The sequence below is a fragment of the Mesoplodon bidens genome, assembly GCF_964165515.1.
Source record: "Mesoplodon bidens genome assembly, chromosome: 3".
NCBI classification, from domain to species: Eukaryota; Metazoa; Chordata; class Mammalia; order Artiodactyla; family Ziphiidae; genus Mesoplodon; species Mesoplodon bidens.
The window spans coordinates 74,291,293-74,314,956 of NC_138178.1; the positions used below are offsets into that span (position 1 = coordinate 74,291,293).

At 36.0% G+C, this 23,664-nt stretch overlaps 1 protein-coding gene across 2 annotated transcripts in view; it reads right to left on the reverse strand.

The window, feature by feature from the left end:
* Positions 1 to 23,664, reverse strand: part of LRRC28 (leucine rich repeat containing 28) — a 198,006-nt gene that overhangs the window by 60,588 nt on the left and 113,754 nt on the right. For both annotated transcript variants that reach the window (XM_081228563.1, XM_081228562.1), the window contains one exon: positions 1,326 to 1,532. In XM_081228563.1, coding sequence (XP_081084689.1) covers positions 1,326 to 1,532 — 207 coding nt within the window. The remainder of the gene's footprint in view (positions 1 to 1,325; positions 1,533 to 23,664) is intronic.

A 23,664-nucleotide genomic window follows, 5' to 3' on the forward strand; every position in this document is an offset into this window, starting at 1 on the left:
TAGGGGGATGAGGAACCACAGCTGGAGTGGATAAAAACAGCTATTTTATTCAACTTGAAAATAACTCTAAAGTAAGCAGGATAAACATTGTTATTTCTGGTTTACAAACAAGGAAAATGAAGCTCAGAGAGGTTTTGGTGATTTACTCCAGGTAATGCTCTACAAAGTGGTGCAGCTAATCTAGAACCTGTATCTTTAGATTTGTAACTTGATGCTTGTCCACTATAATTGTTCTACAACCTGTGGTTTATGCAGCAGGTATATTTGTTTTCTAATATCAATTTATATTCAATAATTTTCTCACTTGAAAAAAAACTGATTTCTTAGAAATGTAGGTTACTTCTGAAATGGTTTTACTTTATTTTCTTAATTTTTAAAAAGAATTTAATTATATTTATAGAAAAGTAATCTTCTTAAATTGGATAATTATTTATTATTACTCAAATTGATGTTCATGTCTCTCAGGATTTTCAAGTTTTCTTAAAGAGGTTTTTAATTGAAAATAATATGTACACTGTATTATGGTGGAAAATATTTCCTTTTAGGGGCTAGTAAATTATTCACTTCATTGCCCTCAGAGATAAATTACTCATAAAAAATGCTTTTATGAATAAGATTATATGATGCTTATTCTAACAGTTTAGGGTTCTGTGGGCCTTCAAATTTTAATTTTTTTTTAAATGGCAGTTTTGCTTCTTACAAGTTAACAAAATAATTCAATTCTCAGTAAAAATAAATATATTGTTTATTAAAGGTCTATGTTCTTTAACATATATCAAAATGGGCCCGCTACAGAGATCTACAGTGCAAAGTATGTTATTTATTAGCCAGGGTGACATTTCTAGCTCAGCAGGCAGTTCAAAAGTCTTTAAAATTTTCTAGTCTGGTTATCTGGCAATACTAATCATTAGGATACTCAATAAACGTTTTTCTACATAAAAGTCAACATGTAAGCAGATATATTTGTACAGTAGCTATTCTTTCATATTGCTCAATACCTCTTGTCAATTTTATAATTTTATATATATAAAATATACATATACATATATTTTAATTCCTTTCTCTGAGTAAATCATCTCATATCTCATATATTTTGTCTCTAAACAAACTTTTAGCACAAGTTTTTTAAAATATGAAATCCCTAACAGAAATAAACTTTTAAAACTGGGAATGATGCTTTGTTCACTGCAAAAATGGATTTAGAGAAGCATCTTCAAGATAAACAGAACGAAGGAAACTAACTAATCCTTCCTAGTTAAGAAAACAAAGACTTTCCATCTTGTTCTTTAGCTGTTTTGCTTTACCACATAAACATGATTACTTACCAAGCGGCAAAAATGCAAGACGGTTTCCAGCCATGGAGAGCTCGTTGAGGCTGGGGAGCTGGCAGAGATGGCGCGGCACACACCACAGACGATTTCGGTCCACAGTGAGGTACTGCAGAGAAAGGCACAGGTGAAGCCTCTCGGGTAAAGTTAGCAAACGATTGGTAGAAATGTCTAGTGTCTGCAGCTCCTTCAAATCGCCAACCTCTACAACCAAAATCAAGATAAATTGCATCCTGATTAAATGAATTAATTAAATAAATTAAATAAAATGAATCAACACTGTAACAGTTAAACCAAATAAAATTAGTAGCTGCAAATATTTCCATAGACATTAATACTGAAGTGCAGGATTTAGGTCCAGTATACAAATAATCCAACTTAAGTAGGTGTCTTTAAATTAGTCTGCCAGAATTTTTTTAAAAAGGGAAAAGTGCTGGCATTGGAGAAAGGAGAAACACAAAGTGATGAATCTGAGCCAAAAGTCTGTTACTATGGCTTCTGCTTCCCGATGAATCAAAAGTTGTTGCAAATATGAAAGAAGAAGAATTACAGTCACTTCATGGTACCTGGTTCTTGCTACTTTTGTGGTTTTTACCTTCTATCTAAGTAGACAGTAGGAGACTTAAAAATATAAATTATAGTATCCCAGTAAGTGCACCTTGTTCATGTGAACTAAGTAGAAAATTTCTGGACTAAGAATGAGGATGGCTTTTGAAATTTTCATCACAGTTAAGAATATAATAATAAAAATGAAATTATTGTAAGGTAATATTGTCTAGCCATGTGGTTCCTCTTTTAAAACCCAAAATCCTATGAAGATTTACTTTAATCCCACCTGAATGAAATCCTTCCATTGACTCCAATATTCCTTCATTATTGGTGTCTATATTTGTAATCTATTCCATGGTGAGACAATTATGTCCCTGTCATACACCAAATCACCACTTCTGAAACGGTGGGTGGCGGGGGGAGTTCTTTATAAGGTATTCTGTTCTTCTCAGGGAAAACCACCAGGAAGCACTCAGAGCAGAGGAGGTTCTGCTAACCAGTCTCTAGGGGAAGGACATTACTCTGTCCTGGACAGCACACTGCACTCGAAGCTCTACAGGGAGCACTGTGCAGGACAAGTCTGCTTCTCTTGTATCACAGAACTTCCGTATTGAAGACCACTGTAATGCCACCTCTCACTTCTCCAACCTGACCCTGTTCAACAAGCTGTTCCTCTCAGGTTAAGGTTTCTCATGATCCCCCCCACTTGAATGCACCCCACTGGGCACATTCCAGTTTGTTCAGGACTTGGATTAGTACGAGCAATGTCTTTGCTATTGGAGAGAAAATCTTCTGCCTCTTAGATGTCCACTTACACAGATTAGCTTCTCTTATTGGCAAACAGCTTGGCAAACTATGGCTCACAGGCAAAATGTGGCCCATGGCCCACTTTTGTACTGCACGCAAGCTAAGACTGGTTATTTTTAAGTGCGGTAAAACCCAACAACAATGATAAGAAAAAAAACATATATATATATATATATATATATATATATATATATACATACACATATGACAGAGACCATATGTGGCCTGCAAAGCCTAAAAACATTTAGTATCTCACCATTTACAAAAAAAAGTTTGCTGGTCTTTGTTATATACTTACTCTTAACAGGAGTGTTTTTAATAACTATTTTTTATAAAAGTAATACAAGTGCAAAAATACATTAATTTCTAGTTATTTTACTAATATATAGAAGGGATTTGTGCTAGGAAGTTCACACTTTATTTTCTCATTTCCCCAATACTACACAAATACATATTTGAAGACAGGAGATAGGATTCAATGAACAGTCTGTGACTCCCAATGGGAGTTTTGTTCTGTTTTCACCTAACTGATGCACATGGGGGTCAATTTCACTCTTGGCTCCATTAGCACAGTATTTCCTCTAGCTAAGTCTGTCTGCCTATCTATTTCAGATTGCTTCTGATGGGGCATGTGGGGGTGAGGGAGTTGACAGAAGAACATGTTTTAGAATTGAATAAAAAGAAAAAGAAACAAGAAATCTTCCTGACCTCACTTTATAGTTATTAGGGGAGTGAAATGGGACAGAAATGCAACGAATCAGCTTACACACCACAGAGCCAGGTGCTGAGAGAAGAATGAGACAAGGTTTCTGCCACTGAGAATCACATTACATATAAAAGACATTGTGTGATAGGAGCTCAGGAAGAGTTAGATGAAGGGTTGGAGAAGCTTTTGCAAAATTTATTGAAGGAAATGAGACCTCGAATAGGTCAAAAAGAAAATGGATATAGCATTTCAAGTGAGGCATGGGGATGGGGTTGAAAGCATGAGGAAAGGCATGCAAGTGAAAAAATAAATACAACATGCACAATGGACTATTTGAGACCTGACAAGTACCAAAGATACCAATGGGAAAAAAAGCAGAAAATAAGTTCAATACAGATGGCTTGGTGGAGACATGGATGATAATGAATATTGGGTAGAGAAGTTTGGAATTATCACAGTGAGAACAGAACACTTCCTGAAGATTCTCAAAGGATGAAAGGACTCTTTTGGAAATATGAAAATGGTAAATATGCAGAAAGCAATGAAATGGAAAGAGACTGTAAGCTGGAAAAACAAGTAGACAGTTGATGAGAACAGAGGCAGTGTGACAGAGCTTACAGGTAAATTCCAGAGATATTTTAAGAAAAGCAGAGAGTATGCTTGGTTGGAAATGGAAAATGGTGAAACAGGAAAAAGTCAAAGATAATTTTCAAGTTTCTAGACTATTATACTCTAAGTATGGTGATGCCAATGCTAAAAACTTAATCTTTCTGTAGAAAAAAATTTTTAATTATACCAATACTTCTGAATTGCAGTACCTATAAGCCACCTACTTAAAGGAATTTGAAAAATCCATGAAATATCACATGGGAGTAAAGCAAAATAAACTATTTTCATCATTATTTCAAAAATAAATAACTGTGTAAAACAGTGTTTTGACATGGCTGCAAAAACTACTAAGGCTTGCAACTGTCCACCATTTTGATTCAGTATTGCCTTATTGTACTCTGAAATGGGGAAACAATATGTGATTATGAATTTAAATTTTCTATAATTTGATTACTTTTTTTTTTTTTTTTTTTTTGCAGCACGCGGGCCTCTCACCGTTGCGGCATCTCCCGCCACGGAGCACAGGCTCTGGACACACAGGCCCAGCAGCCATGGCCCATGGGCCCAGCCGCTGCGCAGCATGCGGGATCCCCCCGGACCGGGGCATGAACCCATGTCCCCCGCATCGGCAGGCGGACCCCCAACCACTGCGCCACCAGGGAAGCCCTGATTATTTACTTTTAACAGATCAATATTCACACGCTGTTTTAACAGATATGCATACATTTTCAGATATTAAAATTAATAACACTTTTGACAAAGAAAAGAACACATACTGTCAGTATCAAAGGTCAAAGTACTAAGGAATGGGAAGAGGAAACAGGAGCTGACATTTCTTATTTCCTATATGTGATGAATAAGACTTAAACATGCAGGACTGCATATATTAAATGAACAAATGTAACAAAAGGACATTTTTGTCTAAGTAGCTTAATATATAGGCCTTTTCATTTGTTAGAAAAAACCTGAGCTAATTATAATATTACTCCAATTACAATATTGAGTAAAATACTATATATAATATAGTTGGAAAATTAACGATTTTGTCATCCTACGAAAGTATTTGGGAAAGAGAGAGAAATAAAATTAAATAGCTTCTCAGGTGGACTGAATTAAACATAATTTTCATGACCATTTTAAAACAGGCCACAAATATAAGACTATACATGGCATCTTTATTCTAACAAAATTAAAATATATACTTATTAAGCTCAGCTAATGGGAAGCACATTTTTAGAAAATAACAGAGTCAAACAAACTTTATCTAAGATTCTAACTTAAGCAGAAGAGACAGGAAATAAACCTGGGGTAGCAATATATCATGCAGGAATAAGGAAACAGAGCCCAAAGTGTGAGCTCAAGTGAAAAACTGGAAAACTATCAGCCAAACATACATCTAGCAAACTTGGTCAAGTTCAGAACCTATACTGAGGCCAGGACAACAGGATACTCTTATATACTCTGCTGAGGACCGAGTACCTTGCTTATATCATTTCCACCAGCCTGAAGAAATTTTATTTCTTTTAGAGTAGGTATGCTGGCAACAAATTCTCTTAGTTTCCCTGGGAATGTCTTTATATCATTGTAATTCCTAGAAATTGTTTTCATTAGATACATAATTCAGGGTTGACCATTCTTTACTTTCAGTACTTTTAGATGGTGTTCCACTGTCTTCCAGCCACCATGGTGTCTGAGGAGAAATCCACAATTATTTGAATCATTATTTCTTTAGGTGCTCTCAAGAATTGTTCTTTATCTTTAGTCATTAGCAGACTGATTACGATGTATCTGTAAATGGCTTTCTTTGAATTTATCCTATTTGGAGTCTGCTGACCTTTTTAAATTTGTAAATTTATGTCTTTCACCAAATTTTTGAAGTTTTAGACATTATGTCTTCAAATTTAAGAATTATTATATCTGGGTAAATATAACAAACTATCACTTTTCTCCTTTTAAGTTAAGTTACGCATAACTGCTGAAAGCATTTCAATATATGGTGTACTACTTATAAGTGTAACACAAAGGTCAGTGGGGTAATGTAAAAGGAGTTCCAAAGCAGATTTTGAAAGATCTGTATAATGTAATCCCTAAAGCGATAACTAAAAATAAGATAAATACCCCAAAAAAGATAAATCCAAAAAGCCAATAAATGAATTAAAACAGAATACAAAACATATATTCAAATAATACCAAAAAAGGCAGGCAAAAGGGAACAAAGAAAGAAAACCAGATGTTACAAACAGACAACTAATAAAAAATGGCAGGCCTAAATCTAACAAGATCAATAATAACATTAAAAGCAAATAGCCTGAGAATACCAATTAAAAGAGATGACCAGACTGGACTTAAAAACAAGACCTTAGTATATTCCATCTAAAAGGAATCCATTTAAAATATAAATACATAGATAGATAAAACATAAATTAATACAAACATATGCCATGCAAACAGTGACCCCCCCCCAAAAGCTGGAACTTCCAGTATGATGGATTGAGAAGGATGCCAAATCCTCTGCTGAAAAAGCAACTATAAAATTATCAAAAGCAACCATTTCAGTACTCTGGAAATTGACCTATGCTTTTCAACAAATAGAGAAGAGCTTACTCATGAAAAACTACTGCACTTCAGATTAGAAGAACAGAAATCTGTGGCATGCTTCCTTGGGGTGGCTCCTATTCCCCCATCCAGCTTGGTTAGGACAATAGTTCTAATATGGCAGGGCAGACTGCAAAGAACCAACAGCTTCACTGACAGAGTGAGCTGACTTGGAACAAAAGTCAGGGAGTCGATTTGGAACAAAAGGTGAAAAACCCGTACCCAGTACTGTTGTCAGTAATAATTAGTAATCTTGGTCACAAGCAAACATGAAAGACCAATGATTTTTAGGAGGCTGAGGGGTTCCTGGTTGGGGAAAGCAATGGAATGGGCAGATAAGCCAGAATTGCAACAACGAAGAATGGGATATAAAGCAGTCAGAAAGTATTTCATAGACTCTCCATATATCCCAGGCTGACAGGAGGCGGTGAGCAAGCACAAGGGAGACCACAGAGGGCTCCAGCTATTTACATATCCCAGGACTACACAGAACTTGCACACATGCACAGAGGAGAAAAGAGAGGGCCCAACAGAAAATAATAGCTGGGGTAAAGTTGAAAACTGCCTAAACATTAAATGTGTTTCTGAATCCACGCACAGATCCACTGGCAGAGGATAGGAGCCTTACTAGCTTAAGGTGTTCAACCACTAAGTTACACAGACACAGGGCCAAATCATAGAAAGCTAGGCTTAAAAATTAAAACAAAAATAATAACAACAACAAAAAAACATGAAACAGAGACATCAGTCACTGTGGAGGAAATGAATTTCATGTTTTTAGTCCAGGCAAATTACTAAGATAAATAAGATAGCAACAATCTTTAGGTAGGAAAAAATAATCAGGATCCAGAGTTGCTAAAATATATCATTTAAAATGTACAGTTTAAAAAAAATTATAAGACATACAATAAAACAGGAAAGGGTAACCCATGTCTAGGAAAAAATGAGTAAATAGAAACTGATTCTAAGTGGACCCCCATGTTGGATTTAGCAGACAATGACAGCAGCTATAATAAAAAGCAGCTATAATAAATATGTTGAAAGAACTAAAAGAATAAGTTTAAAGACCTGGTGGAAATTATGATGACAATGACTCAAAAAACAGAAAACGTATTCTCAATAGAGATAAGAAAACAGAAATTTGGGAGTTGAACGTACAAGTGAAAAGAAAAATTCACTAGAGAGCCTCAACAGCAGGTCCAAATAGGCAAACAAGAAATCAGTGATAAATAGGTAACAAAAATTATCCAAATAGAAACCAGCCAAAAAGACTGAAGTAAAGTGAACAGGGTTAGAGATCTGTGGGACAAAACCAACTGCACAAACATATGTGTGACAGGATTCCCATAAAAAGAAAAGGAGAATGAAGGAGAAGAAAAAAATATTAGAAAAAATAGTGGCCATAAATTCCAAATTTTGATGAAAAATATTACTCTAAAGATCCAAGAGACCCCATAAATACTAAGTAGGATAAACACAAAGGGATCCACACTTATACACATCAGAAACTGTGAAAGACCAGAAAATCTTGAAAACAGCAAGATAACAATTACTTATTATGTTTAGGGGAACAATACACACACGGCAAGAAGATGCACTCTCTCAAGTTTCTAGCAAATGCAATAAGGCAAAACAAATAAACTAACAAGAAATATCAAGACTGGAAAAGAAGTAAAACTTTCTTTATTCACATATGACATGCTCCTTAGTAGAAAATACTAAGCAATTAATAACAATTATCGAAACTAATAAACACTTTATTATTTTTTGTCTGTTTGTTTCCTTGGGGAATTGCTCTGTGTTCTAAATCCTCTACTGGGACCAAGGAACTCTTCCTACCTCACCCAGGAAGAGTAGGAAAGCCCTCCTGAGCTGGTGTGGTGAAATGGGGGGAGGGAAGAAAGATGGGGGCTGGGAAATACTCCTAAACCCCAGTACAAGGAGACTCTCCACCTCAATGGGATAAAGCATTTCTCCTTGGGAAATTCATTCCTGGGAGTATCCACCGTGTGCCGTGAGGTACCCTACTTACACTGTAACCCTCAATCTCAACAACAGTTCTGAGGGGGTGGGCATCATTGCCCCATTTTCCAGATGGGGCCTCTAAGGCTCAGAGAGGTAGAACTAGTCACTGTCAAGATCACCCATGTAGAGCCTGGTGAAGGCCAGGCTGGAATTCAGGTCTCTTTGGCTCCAGAGTCCATGCCCTTCCTTTCCCTTTGCCATGAGGCCTCCAGGTGTCTAAAAACTGAAGCTCCAGGGGTCTAGTGTTCACAGCTCAGGTATTTGTAGGCTGAGGATGTGCCCAAGCCCCCTCTGGATGTTATTTGATCAAATGAAGAGCTCTGTCTTTTTTAAAGTCGCTGCCCCATGTGACGCTGCCTTCCAAATCCTCCTTGTCCCCACCCTCCAGACACAGCTCATGGCCCAGGGAGCAGGAAGCCTGGTTCCTAACCAGGCTCATTGCTGTGTGTCCATAGTTAAGTCCTTTGACATCTCTGAGTCTCATTCTGCAGGTTCAGAAATCCAGGCCAGTCATGGGGCCTTCCTGCTCCACAAGGCGGGGGGCACACACCCAGGGGGATAAGCCTACACTAGGGGTGCACAGGGACTGGCAGAGAGCCAGCACCCTACAAACACGCCAGTCCACTGGGCATGATCTAGCACCAGGAACCAACACTTTTAACAAGGCTACAGGATACATGATCAATATTTTTAAAATCAATTGTATTTCTATATACCAAGGCAAACAATCCAAAAATTAAATTAAGAAAATAATTCCAGGACTTCGCTGGTGGTGCAGTGGTTAAGAATCCACCTGCCAATGCAGGGGACATGGGAATATCCCACATGCTGCAGAGCAACTAAGCCCGTGCACCACAACTACTGAGCCTGTGCTCTAGAGCCCACGAGCCACATCTCCTGAGCCTGCGGGCCACAACTACTGAAGCCCACGCACCCTAGAGCCCACGTGCCGCAACTAATGAAACCCGTACACCTAGAGCCCGTGCTCCGCAACAAGAGAAGCCGCCGCAGTGAGAAGCCTGTGCACAACAATGAAGAGTAGCCCTGCTCGCCACAACTAGAGAAAGTCTGCACACAGCAATGAAGACCCAAAGCAGCCAAAAAAAAAAAAAAAAAAAAAAGACAATTCTATTAACATCACCAGAAAAGAAAATACTTGAGAATAAACTTATCTGCTGAAAGCTACAAAATACTGCTGAGAGGCAAAATATCTGCTGAAAGCTACAAAATATTGCTGAAAGAATATCTAAATAAATGAAGTCAGTTCATGTTTATGGACTTGAAGACTTAACACTGGTTAAGACAGCTTGCTCTCCAAACTGCTATAACACAATCCTTATCAAAATCCCAAGAGGCTTTTTTTTTTTTTTTTGCGGTACGCGGGCCTCTCACTGTTGTGGCCTCTCCTATTGCGGAGCAGGGGCTCTGGACGCGCAGGCTTAGTGGCCATGGCTCACGGGCCCAGCCGCTTCATGGTATGTGGGATCGTCCTGGACCAGGGCACGAACCCGTGTCCCCTGCATCGGCAGGCGGACTCTCAACCACTGCGCCACCAGGGAAGCCCCCAAAAGGCTTTTTTTTTTTTTTTTTAAAGATGATGTTGGGGGTAGGAGTTTATTTATTTATTTATTTATTTTTGCTGTGTTGGGTCTTCGTTTCTGTGCGAGGGCTTTCCCTAGTTGTGGCAAGCGGGGGGGCCACTCTTCATCACGGTGCGCGGGCCTCTCACTATCGCGGCCTCTCTTGTTGCGGAGCACAGGCTCCAGACGCGCAGGCTTAGTAGCTGTGGCTCACGGGCCCAGTTGTTCCACGGCATGTGGGATCTTCCCAGACCAGGGCTCGAACCCGTGTCTCCTGCATTAGCAGGCAGATTCTCAACCACTGCGCCATCAGGGAAGCCCCCCCCAAGAGGCTTTTTAAAGTAGAAATTAACAAGCTGATTTTAAAATTTATATTTGATGCTGCAGAGGGTGCACTGTTGGTGGGAATGTAAATTGGTATAGCCACTATGGAGAACAGTATGGAGGTTCCTTAAAAAACTAAAAATAGAACTACCATATGACCCAGCAATCCCACTACTGAGCATATACCCTCAGAAAACCATAATTCAAAAAGAGTCATGTACCATAATGTTCATTGCAGCTCTATTTACAATAGCCAGGACATAGAAGCAACCTAAGTGTCCATCAACAGATGAATGGATAAAGAAGATGTGGCACATCTATACAATGGAATATTACTCAGCCATAAAAAGAAACGAAATTGAGTTATTTGTAGTGAGGTGGCTGGACCTAGAGTCTGTCATACAGAGTGAAGTTAGAAAGAGAAAAACAAATACTGTATGCTAACACATATATATGGAATCTTAAAAAAAAAAAAATTGGTTCTGAAGAACCTAGCGGCAGGACAGAAATAAAGACGCAGATGTAGAGAATGGACCGGAGGACACGGGGAGGGGGAAGGGTAAGCTGGGACAAAGTGAGAGAGTGGCATGGACATATATATACACTACCAAATGTAAAATAGATAGCTAGTGGGAAGCTGCCACATAGCACAGGGAGATCAGCTCGGTGTTTTGTGACCACCTAGAGGGGTGGGATAGGGAGGGTGGGAGGGAGACGCAAGAGGGAGGAGATATGGGGATATAGGTGTATGTATAGCTGATTCACTTTGTATAAAGCAGAAACTAACATACCATTGTAAAGCAATTATACTCCATTAAAGATGCTAAAAAAAATTTATATTTGAAATGCAAAGGCCCTAGAATAGCCAAAACAATTTTGCAAAAGAAAAATAATTACACTTCAACCAGTGAATGAACAAACTTCAGCATGTCCATATAATGAAATACTACTCAGTAACAAAAGGAAATAACATATACATAACAACATGGTTGAATCTCAAATGCATTATGCTAAGTGAAAGAAGCCAAACTCAAAGGGTACTAATGTATGGTTCCATTTATATGATATTCTGGAAAAGGCAAAACTATACAAGTAGAAAATTTAATAGTGGTTTCAGGGCCTGGCAGGGTGCATGAAGGCTGTCATAGGGGGCATAAAGGAATCATGGGGGCTGCTGGAACTCTTCTATATTTGATTGTGATGGTGATTACATAACTCAAAGGGTGAATTTTTCTGTATGTTAAAATAAAAAATAAAAACAGTAACACAAAAATTATTTTTAAAAAAATTCTTTCTAAAAGCTAAAAATATTTCCATTAAATATAATATATAAATTAAACATGTATATTTAAAAATTCCATATACTGATCATCTGAACATTGTAAATCAGAATTATTCTTAGCATAAATTCATATAATTTAATCAGTTCTTAGCTGTTTTTATTTCTAACAATGTGTTACCTGCATTTTTCGAAATCTTTTTTCAGTATGGTATTATGTTTCTTTTTAATAAAATTGTTTACAATTCATTTTATTACCAATTAGTTTACTGACACCTTCAGAAGTATTTATTGCTATGCCATCTTGAAATTAATGTAGTATTACTGATGTAAAGTTACAACGCATTCTTTTTGGAATACAAGGGGAATCCTACTCTTTTCAGCTGTCACCGGGTCACCACACCAATTCTCAGGAAGTAAACATCAGTTTGGACACTTTTTTGCACTGTTTACTTTCATGCTAAATATACAGTACCTTAACTTTTCAGCTACTTATAGAATATCCTGAAAATGATTTCATTACTGCCACACAATAAGTACTTAGACTAAGCATAAAAATAACATTAGCGTGCCAATTTCAAACAAAAAAACAGTAAGTCTCCTTAAAATCATCATTCTCTGCTGATGCATACTGACCTAACCTAAAATTTAAATGGGAATGGGAGGGAAGCCACCCACTCCATGCCAAGCCAGTGACCACAGAGAGTCAATAAAAAGGCTTGATACTTTCAAGCACTGGCTTTTTCTGGTACCCCTAAAAACATCTCTAATTTGAGATCCAAAGCACACTGGGTTGGGGAGAGCATACAGAGAAATAAAAGACAATATTTCAATGCCAGCCAAACTCCATTCTATATACAGTAAGTGTCCCTCTCTAGATTCATTCTCTTTCTCTTGATTGGGCTGTGAAACGTACGTATTCTGGTATGTAGAAATAGGTTCAAACCATCAGCTGTGCAACTTTGGGTTATTTACTCAAATATTTAGATCACTGGTTTGATGTTAATTTAAAAATCATCTGTAAAAAAAAGAAATGGAATAGCACATACCTCAAGTGATCAGATGAAATATTTCACATAATTCAATAGTACATGGCAGAAAATCAATAAATATTTGTTTCTATTTTTTTCAGCTCACCATACTACATAATATTCTAAATGTAAAATCTGAATATAAATATCTTTTTGTAAGCAGCTTTTGGCAGAAAAAGCTTTCTGCAGGAAAGAGTTCTCTGCAGGAGACACCCCTTTGTCTTGTCATTAACCTTAAACCAAGCACCCCCAGGCTCTACTCATCTCTGGCCCTAGCACACCTTTCAAATCTTTTGATCACACAATACTTTGCCTAACTTGTTGGTTCTTTCCGAAGATCAAAGAAGCAGAAATGCAGAATAAGTAATTAACAGATGACCAGATCTATTAAAACAAAAAAAAGTATATCATAAACCATCTTATTTTATGGATGATATTTTTGAACTGGGTAATGACCAAATCTGGGAACAGTACTATAACTTGGCACTTCCTCTACAGGTAGAGACAAATAGAGAACAAAGGCTGTTGAGTGTCCCGTGACAGGCCATACTGCAAAATATGTATCAAATCTGTCTTCTTTCTGCCTCCACTGTTACCACACTGAGCCCGGCACCACTATTCTCTCTTGCCTGAACTCACCAAACTGCCTCCTTAACTGGTCTTCTTACTTTCAGGCCCCCTCCAATCCATTTTATACACAGAAGCTAAAGTGATACTAAGACATAGATCACATTCCTTCCCTGTGCCAAACTCTGCTCTGGCTTCCCACTGTACATGAATAAAATCTTAAAACACCATCTTATTAGCAAAGAAGGTCCCCCAATCAGTCCTGGCCTGCCTCTCATCCACCTCACTACAATCCAATTACCCTGCCCTTCTTTCTGGCCCGAGAAAGTGTCAAGCAACTTCGTCCCTCAGAGCCTTTGAATCTGCTGTTTTCTCTGCCAGGAATGTTCTTTGCCTAACTCCTCAAACTGTGAGCTCATTCTTGTTTTTCAGAATTTCACTATCACAATTCTCACAATGACCTTCCCAGACTTTCTAATTAAATAGGACCCCTCTTTCTCAATTGTAGCTATTTCCTTCCCTGCATTTAATGCAATCTTTAATTATTTTGTTTATTAATTTTTTAAAAACCATAGTCTGTGCCTCCCACTAGAAAATAAATGTCATAAGAACAGGCAGCGGCTTTGACTGTCTTCTGTACTGCTATATCCCTACCACCTAGCAGTGTCTAACTCATGGTAGGTGCTCAGTAAATATTCTTTGGATTAATCCAAAGAATTAAGATTAATTAAGAATTAGGATTAATTTAAAACTCTTAAACTGTCTCACTTGTTAAGCAACCACAGACCTGAGTCACAGCTGCACAGAAGCCTCACAATTTATGACTCAAATCTGTTGTGGAACTTTGAGACAACTCACAGATCCTTGAAAAAGTAAATGTGAAATCCAAGACTGCCAGAGGATTGTTGCATACTGAATATAATTTGTTTTCCCCAATGCCTTATAATTATCTCTGTGAACTTGATGGGAGTACTCTATGAGATTAAAGAGATTATTGACAGAAGACTAGCTGCCCCAGACTCTTATTCATTTTCAAACTCTCGTGTATGGTTTGCTATATTTGATACAATTTTAGAGAAAAATATATAATGTATATAACTTACAAGAGTGACTATAAAATAATGTACCTAAAATTTCAGCAAGAATTTCAGAAGTTAGATAAGCAAATAAATATTGTCCTTCAAGGTTGTCAGCCAGCAAAGAAAATACAATTATATGTTTTTTCCTTCATATCTATTGAAATTCCTATTTTGTAATTGCCTTAAGATCTTGATATAGAATCAATTCATGGATACTAGGAATCAAATCCACCCCAAAAAGGATAAGGATTTGCCACCATCAATTTCATTGAAAACTACATGCCTCAAACTCTGAAGGCAAGTAAGTCAAAAAGAAAAAAATTTTTAAAAAGGTTTAAAGAAGATTGGCATCCCCAGAATAACATATGTTGAATGTGTTCAATGACAGCTCAGGGGCACTCATACAGCAATGATGCTTTCTTGGTTTAGGGAATATTTAGAAACGCTATCAAAAGGTAAACCACAGTCTTACTGGAATAATTTGAAGAAATTAACAATGATTTTGGCTTTGTGGATTTAGAATTTGGGTGTATTTGTTCAACTATTACATCCTTTTCACATTTGGGAAGGTGTAACCATATCCATCCAGTTTGGAAAATCCAAATCCATTCCTTAATTTGTCCATATCATGGGCCAGAAACAGCTTGAATTTGGTTCACAACATGATACAGTAAGACTAAGGGAGTGATTATTTGTGGGGGCTCAAACAGTATCAGCATATTTCTCCCATCTTCACTCTTATCATATTTCACTATAGTTTCATACTTACTTGCATGTGCTCCCTCCTATGACAGCAGGAGCATAATTATTTCAGGGCACCGTGAGTTAAACGGGTGTTACAAGACTTGCTTTGGAACCTATTCACCAACTATATTGTTTCTGAGGGATGATGTTTTAAAAATTAAACATGAAATTACAAACAACATTTTTTTTTTTTTTTTTTTTTTTTTGTGGTACGCAGGCCTCTCACTGTTGTGGCCTCTCCCGTTGCGGAGCACAGGCTCCAGACGTGCAGCTCAGCGGCCATGGCTCAGGGGCCCAGCCGCTCCGCGGCATGTGGGATCTACCCGGACCAGGGCACGAACCTGTGTCCCCTGCATCGGCAGGTGGACTCTCAACCACTGCGCCACCAGGGAAGCCCTAAACAACATTTTTAATAACCTTAGTAATATACTACCTAGGGTCTTCTAGCATAGGACAAAACTGTCCCTATAACGGGACTGCAATATATTCATAACTTTGTGTGTGGCAGGTTATGTTTAATAACAAATAATCACAATGGAGAATAAAATTGACAATACCAAAAAAGTTCACTGAGAAAATCGATTAACTATGCATTTGTCTGTTATAAGCAATATACAAAAAGAACTTTCTAAGTTAAGAACAGCAAACCAGCAATTAAGAAGTCCTCTTAATTATGAAAGACAATTAAATGTTATTTGGGAGCTTCAAAATAAAATTCTCTGAAACATAGGACATCTAAGAAGCACAATAGAAACTGATTTAACTTAAATATTTATGTCTGGGTATCAAGCTTGTCAATTCGTTCCCAATAGAAATTTTAAAATGTTAAAGACATTGCTTCAAAAAAGAAAATCACATTGTTTTGACATTTTACCTGGTGCTTTGCCTACGATTAAATTATGCACTAGACCTCTGACTGAATGTTCTTCAAAATAAGTTATTTGCCAGGTGTTAATTATTTATGTAACCAAATAATCAATATGACATTTGAGGTACTGTACCTAGCAAAATGTCACTGAGAATACTGCAGAAGATAAGAAAAAGTATCTAAGAAAGTATTCTTGCTAAGTGGCAATTATAACTACTACTAGAGAGAAATGACATATCTTCTTCAGATATATTCTGTCTTAGAAATTTAAAGGCCTTTATTCTAAAACTTTGTACTTTATTATTGCTTTGTGTCAGTACATGGATGACCACTTGGAAAAATCTTTTATAGTCCTCATTCTGTAAGATTTATGGAGCCAACCTACGCAGATTTTCACTTTATGTTATACTTTAGTGATTGTCTATTTCAGATATTTTTCTAGGTAGGCTTTTTTCCTCTTTACTAAGGTAGCACAATGGAGTTTTTAGGTTTTGACCTGAATGAGACCACCAGGTATCCACTGTTGGCATGAGACTATTATAATCACTGCCTCAGAAATATCATCATATCATAGCCCAGAATAAAAATTTATTTTTTCATTTTACTACTTTGCAGAGAATAGCTGCAAGCAATCCACATTTCACTATCTGAAAAGAATAATATTGTTATAATAATGATTACTTTCATCTCACTTTCTAAACTCAAAATAGGAAAAAATTTTAAAGAGAAAATTTTTAGCATAAATACATTTCAAATTGATTCATTCTAGTGTATTTCTTGGAAATTCCCATGAGAAAATAGAAAGTGGTTGATAATAAAATGACCTCCACTGATAGAACACTTAGAAACTAATGGAAAAATATACCATGCTCAACATATGAACCATAGTTTTAAAAACAATTTTCTATTAATTAAAAGAATTCTACATTTAATTCAAAATATAACTGTTATTTCTAAATATACACTCTTTAAAATAAACTCACATTACCATTATTAACATGAGAAATTTTATGTTAGAGAAATCTTAATTTGTACATGTTGATTGTCAATCTTAATACAAAAGCAAGTTCCTTGATTTACTACCTGCTATTGTTTAGAGTTAAGGAGGAAACCACCAACAGAATGAAAACAAAAAGTACTCAGTAGTGATTAATATGAAGGATAGGAATGAAACAGGGTCATAGAAAGATGTTAACTTTCCATTTTTTAACTTTCCTATACTGTTTATTTACTTCTATGCTCAAATATTACTTTTATAATAATACGAAAACTAAAATAGTATCACAAACTAATATGATACTTCATCACATAACTTTGGGATTCCTTAGAGTAAGAGATGCCACAATTCTAAACACTTGTTACACTGGGGTTTTTAAAAAACTTAATAGTTGTATTTATTTTGCCTAAGAGAGATCACACAGAAATCCGTGATTAAATTTGGAGAATTTGGATTTCCTAATGACATTTCAGTTCACTGAAATACAGGGCAACAGAAAAGAAAAATTTAACAGATACATACATACAGTGCTGCTATGCAAATCTATATTGCTGAAAGTTTACAAGTTCTGTCATTATAAAATGAAAAAAATGAAAAAAGTTTATACAATTTCTGTTAAATGTTAAGTATTACAGAAAATTGTATGGTGCTTCTAAAGAGAATACATAAAAATATATTTTCTCAGATTTCTATTTGTTCCCCAATCTTTGAAAAAATATTACAAAGTAGTACCACTGCTTTGTTGCAAGTCAGTCAATGTACACTGCAGTTCAAAATCTTTTCTTGTGCTCTATAAACCTTTTGTTGTGCACTGCATTAACAAAAGCTTTCAAATGCCCCTCAATAACATGAAGTAACAGAATAGTGGAACAAAAAGAATGATAAAAACTTGTAAGCACATAAAGAATACTAAACAGTTCAATGTGAACAGATGACTTATGGCTCTATAACTTGTATTTCTTTCAAAAATTAGTTGTACATAAAATTTCTAAGAATATTAACATTTTCCAAATTAATTTATTTTAGGATCTACTCATCCTATTATTTGAACTGGCAGTTTCGTACCAAATAAGAAATTATGTTAAAACAATACCCAAGGGCTTCCCTGGTGGCGCAGTGGTTGAGAGTCCACCTGCTGATGCAGGGGACACGGGTTGGTGCCCTGGTCCGGGAAGATCCCACATGCCGCGGAGCGGCTGGGCCCATGAGCCATGGCCGCTGAGCCTGCGCGTCCGGAGCCTGTGCTCCACAACGGGAGAGGCAACAACAGTGCGAGGCCCACGTAAAAAAAAAAAAAAGAGAACAAAAAAAAACCAATACCCAAAAAGCAACTTAAAAAAAAAAGAAATTAAAAAAGCCTATATTTAATTTTTATATTAATTTTTATCAAAAACAAATCTTTCCAATAATAGTTGTGACACAGCTTTGGAACACCACCTACCTAGAGCAGTGTTTACTCCAACTACGTTCACAGGAACACCAGTTTAGAGGGATGTACCCATGGACAAATAAGTTTAGGAAAAAGTACATGCTATACTGCTTATCATAATACACATTAGCTTATTAAAGAACAGTTATCCAGTCAGGAAAACCATTTAATTGTGATTCACCAGCAGTTTCCCATTCAATTGTCCATGGTACACTTCTTTCACAGAGCATATAGAATTTGGAAAATGCTGATAATCAGCATTTAAGGCATGTTTTTCCCCCTATGTACTCAGTAAGAAAGGTCTAGTACTCAAAATAGTAGTAGTGATCTTTTTTTTTTTTTACTTTTGTATAGGAAAAGCAAAAAAGAATAATTACATTGAATGCTGCTCAAGAGAAAACTAAAATGTGATACTAAACTCTGACTTTATTTTAATACTCATGGTCTTTGTAACATGTGTACATATGACATCTGTGAGACCATGATTATCATAACCTCAAGTTATCAGCTTAAAAATTACTCCCCTGAGGTCCAAGCCTGTATCAGCCATGGTCTTTTCAACACAATTTTTCAGATATTTTAATTTTATTCTTGAAGCCCTTCTGAAGAATGTTCAGAGAATTTTAAAATTAAATCTTGCCTAATCTATCTTTATAACCCTGTCCCATCACCCATCAACTTTACACTTTCTTCCTTCTAGGTAAACAGGCATTTCAGCCCTTTATGGCCCATGCTGCCATTATAACACTAGTAATTTTAAAGTTTTTTATAAAATATAAAACAAGCCACATCCATGATCTCTTCAAATCCTTCCACAAATATATGACTTTCATTATTCCTAGACAAATAGCTTCTACCATGGAAATTCTTCAGAAAAAAGTTCCAAACAGAAACTAATAAATGAAACTAAAAAGGAAAAAAGGTCAGCCTGGCCTGAAATGACTCAACAAAAATATGGGTACAACTACTGTTCAAATAATTATTAATATTTCTTTGTATTCACTTTCATTAACATACAATAACAGTATTTATGACATAAATTATATTTTATGTGTGACTGAACACAGTCACTATAAACATTGTAAAAGGCTTACTGGTTGAGCAAATATGGCATTAGAACTAATTACACTTATATGGGGTGTTTAAATTTGCAGAAAGCATGAGCTTATTCCATTAATGGTACAGAAAAGTTGAAAATTTGATGCTTTAATTTTTTCAAATGTAATACTTTTTGTTACAAATTTATATTTTAAAGTAAAAGCTTCATGGATAAGATACAGGCTACTAGATACAGGCAAAGACAGTGTTTCTAACACCTTATCTTAATCATGACCACTGTCATAGTTGGTGCTTAGCCAAATTAGTATCACAGAGTTTCAGAAAACTTCAAACCTTTCTGCAAGGCCTCTTTCATTACCCACAAAGTAGCAATAGCTAATTTTTGCAAAACTAGGTAATGGTTGGAAAAAACAAAAAAGAAAAAAACATGATTGGGTCAAAGCATATGGACATATAACTGCATGGGAATCTACAATTACCTCAAAATTAAAAGTTTAATAAACAAGCAAACAAACATATAAACTGCCAATGGCACTGCTGGCGTACGATCCTGGAACTCTGTTTCCTACCATAAAAATTTTAGGATAGTAGCAACTTTCCACTGGAAGTTCATTTTAAGCCTACAATTAAGACAGTAAGAAAGTTATTTAGGTTGGTGATTCAAAACACCAAGACACTCTTGGCATCACAGAAACAATTAATACAGAAACAGCACCTAAAACAGTAAAATCAATCAATTTCCTCTTCTGTTGCCAGGATATTATTATCTGTTGATCTGCTGTTGTCCTCAACAACTCAATAATGTTTCATATTTTAAATAAATAGTCAACATTGGAATTGTACTGTGCTCTTCTAAGAATTATTACATGAATTGCATACTTATCGTTTAAATCCATTATAGGATAAAATCTCAATTTTTCATTCTCTGAAGAGTTGAAACTCTATAAAAACCATTTTTTAGCTTTTATTATTTTATTCCTTTTGAGTAAAGAACATAAAAAAATGTTAAATAATGTGTTAAGTAAGTAAAATCCAAGGCCTGACTTATATATACACATTATTGCTATCTGTGAAAACTATAATCAAAGACTTACATTTGTCTTTGATTATAGTTTTAGACATGAATCTGCAAGAATGGAAGTAACTCTGTTGTTCTGAATGAACCACACCTCAGAAAAATGCTAAAGATACCAAAAAGATTTCTCAAGCTATGCTTGAAGCAAGAATAATTAGCTAACAAATGACCAACAAAAGGCTTCCACCTTCTCCACCAAAGAAAGTGATGTTCAAACATCCTAAAGAGACACTTAAAGCCCAAGTTAGGTGAAGTGGCTGGGAAGATTTTCACACATCTTAGAGCAGTTTACAAACTCAGAGAAAGAGCATCCCAAGATACTGAACGAACATAACAAGCATATTTTCAGTGTTTTTATCAAAAACTATGGACATAGGACCTTGTCCAATAACTTTAGAATAGAAGTGACAAAGACCCAGGAATGGGAAGATATTGTCAAAAAATTATGATAAAAATAGGGATTCTGAAGCTCCATGAGCCCCTTCAAAAGTTTAAAAAGCTAATTACGCAAATGGCTTGAGAATATTTTAGGAGTGGGGGCCTAGGGTAGTGTGAAGAGCTCCATGAAGTCTCTCCACCAAAAATAAGCATAATGCTGGACAAAACTGTGAAAAAACAACTATTTCAGTGCTCTAGAAATCAACCAAAGGCAGACAAATTCAGAAATGTTTATTCTTGAAAACCTGTTAAAGCTTCATCCAAAAATAGTGGGTGTCTACAACCTTTTCTGGCTTGGTGTGGCCCCTCTCCCATCCTATCCCCAAGTTCAATCTCAAGAATGTTAGTTTACCAAGGCAAGATTGACTATGAAAACAAGCAGCTTGGCATTCAGAGAGGGAATCTTTGATTTGGGGCAAGGGACAAAATCCCACATCTTTTTCAGTTAAAAGTGGCAAACTCTGTAGAAAAAGAATGAAGAAAATACAGAGCATCTGCTTTGCCAGCCTGGAATTGCAGACCCAGTTGGAATGAGCTATTGAACACTCAGAAATTGAACTGGGAGATTATGGAAGTGAGAGAGCCAAAAAAGTGCTAGATATGCTCTCTACAAGTCCTTAGACAGCTAGGAAACTATGTGGATGTGCAGGGGAGACTCAAGGGAGTCCACAGAAATTAAAAGCCAAGGCAGATGAAGTAACTGACTGACCCTGAATGTACTCCTCAATCCAAACACATTTCAAACAGCAAAGATAGAAGCCTTGTACGCTTGACGTGTTTGAACAAACCTCTTTTCAAATCAATGGCTACCCTAAGCTATACAGACACAGTGACAACCACTAGGAAACTAGGTTAAAAAATAAAAATAAGAATAAAATCTGAGCAGAGCCATCAGAGGCTACACACTACAGCAGGGGAAGATTCTCCACTTTAAACCCAAAGTAACAAAAAATAAATAAAAACAACTCTCAGGAAAATAAATCAAAATCCAAAGTGGACATATTACCTAAATTTGATATATTACCTAAATTTCCAGTTTTCAACAACAACCACCAAAATACAAGACATACAAAGAAACAGAAAATTGTGACGCATAGCCAGGAGAGGGGGTGGGGGAAGGAGTCAACAGAAACTGACTCTGAATAGGTCCAGCTGTTGAACTTGGCAAAGATTTCAAAGAAGCTGTTATAAATGTGTTTAAAGAAGCTAAGGAGACTATGTCCAAAGATTAAACAAAAATATGATGACAATGATTCAATAGAGAATCTAAATAGAAAAATACAAGCCATAAAAAGAACCAAAGAACAACTCTAAAGCAGAAAATACAATAATTGAAATGAAAAAATTATTAGATGTTCTCAGGAGCAGATTTAAGATAGTAGAGGAAAGAATCAGTAAACTCAAAGACATATCAATAGAAATTATCAAATCTGAAGAGAAAAAAAATCAAGGGAAAATAAACAGAGCCTCAGTACATGTGGGATACCATCATATGCATAATAGGAGTCCCAGAAGAGGAGAAAAAATATGTGAAAAAACAATGGCTAAAGATATCCCAGATTTGATGAAAAACATTAATCTACAGATCCAAGAAGTTCAATGAATTCCAAGTAGGATAAACACAGAGATCCACACCTAGACTTACCACAGGCAAATTGCTGAAAGATAAATACAAACAGAAAATCTTGAAGTCACAAGGGAAAAAGTGACTCATACATATAGAAGAGTAACAATACAATTAAAAGCTAACTTCTCATCAGAAACCACAGAAGTCAGAAGACACTGAAATGACATGTTTAAAATGCTGAAAGAAAAAAAATGTTAATCATGAGTTATATACAGGGCTAAATGAAGTCACAGAAAAGACATCCTCAGATGAACACAAAATGAGAAAATAAGGTGTTAGTAGACTTACCCTATAAGAAATATTAAAAGAAGTTTGTAGGGCTGAAAAAAAATGATACCAGATGGTAAATAAATCAACAGGAAGGAAAGTTCTTTTATGAGATAGCATATGATCTATCCTGGAGAATGCTGTATGTGTGCTGGAAAACAGTATGTATTCTGCTCTTGTTAAGTAGAGAAATATATTTAAGTTCAAGTTGGTCAATGGGTTGTACAAGTTTTCTATATCCTTAGTTGTTCTGTCACATGAAAAGAAAGAAGTATTAAAATCCTCAACTATAACTGTTGAGTTGTCTATTTTCCCTTTTAATTCTGTTGTTTCCTGCTTCATGTATTTTGGGCCTCAGTAGTTAAGTAGATATACATTTATAATGTTACATATTTTTAATGTATTGATCATTTTATCATTATGAATTTTCCCTCTTTAACTCCAGTAAGACTCTTATCTTAAAGTCTACTTTGTCTGTTCTCAAAGTAGTTACTGCACCTAATACTGTCTGCAAGATACAGCTTTTTATTTTTAACTTATTTGAACCTATTCAACCTATTTCAATTTATCTGGCTCTATGTATCTCTTTTGGTAGGATACACTTGGATCTTGCTTTTTCATCAAGTTGGAAAATTTCTGCCTTTTGATTGCAGTGTTTAGACCACTCACATTTAATGCAAT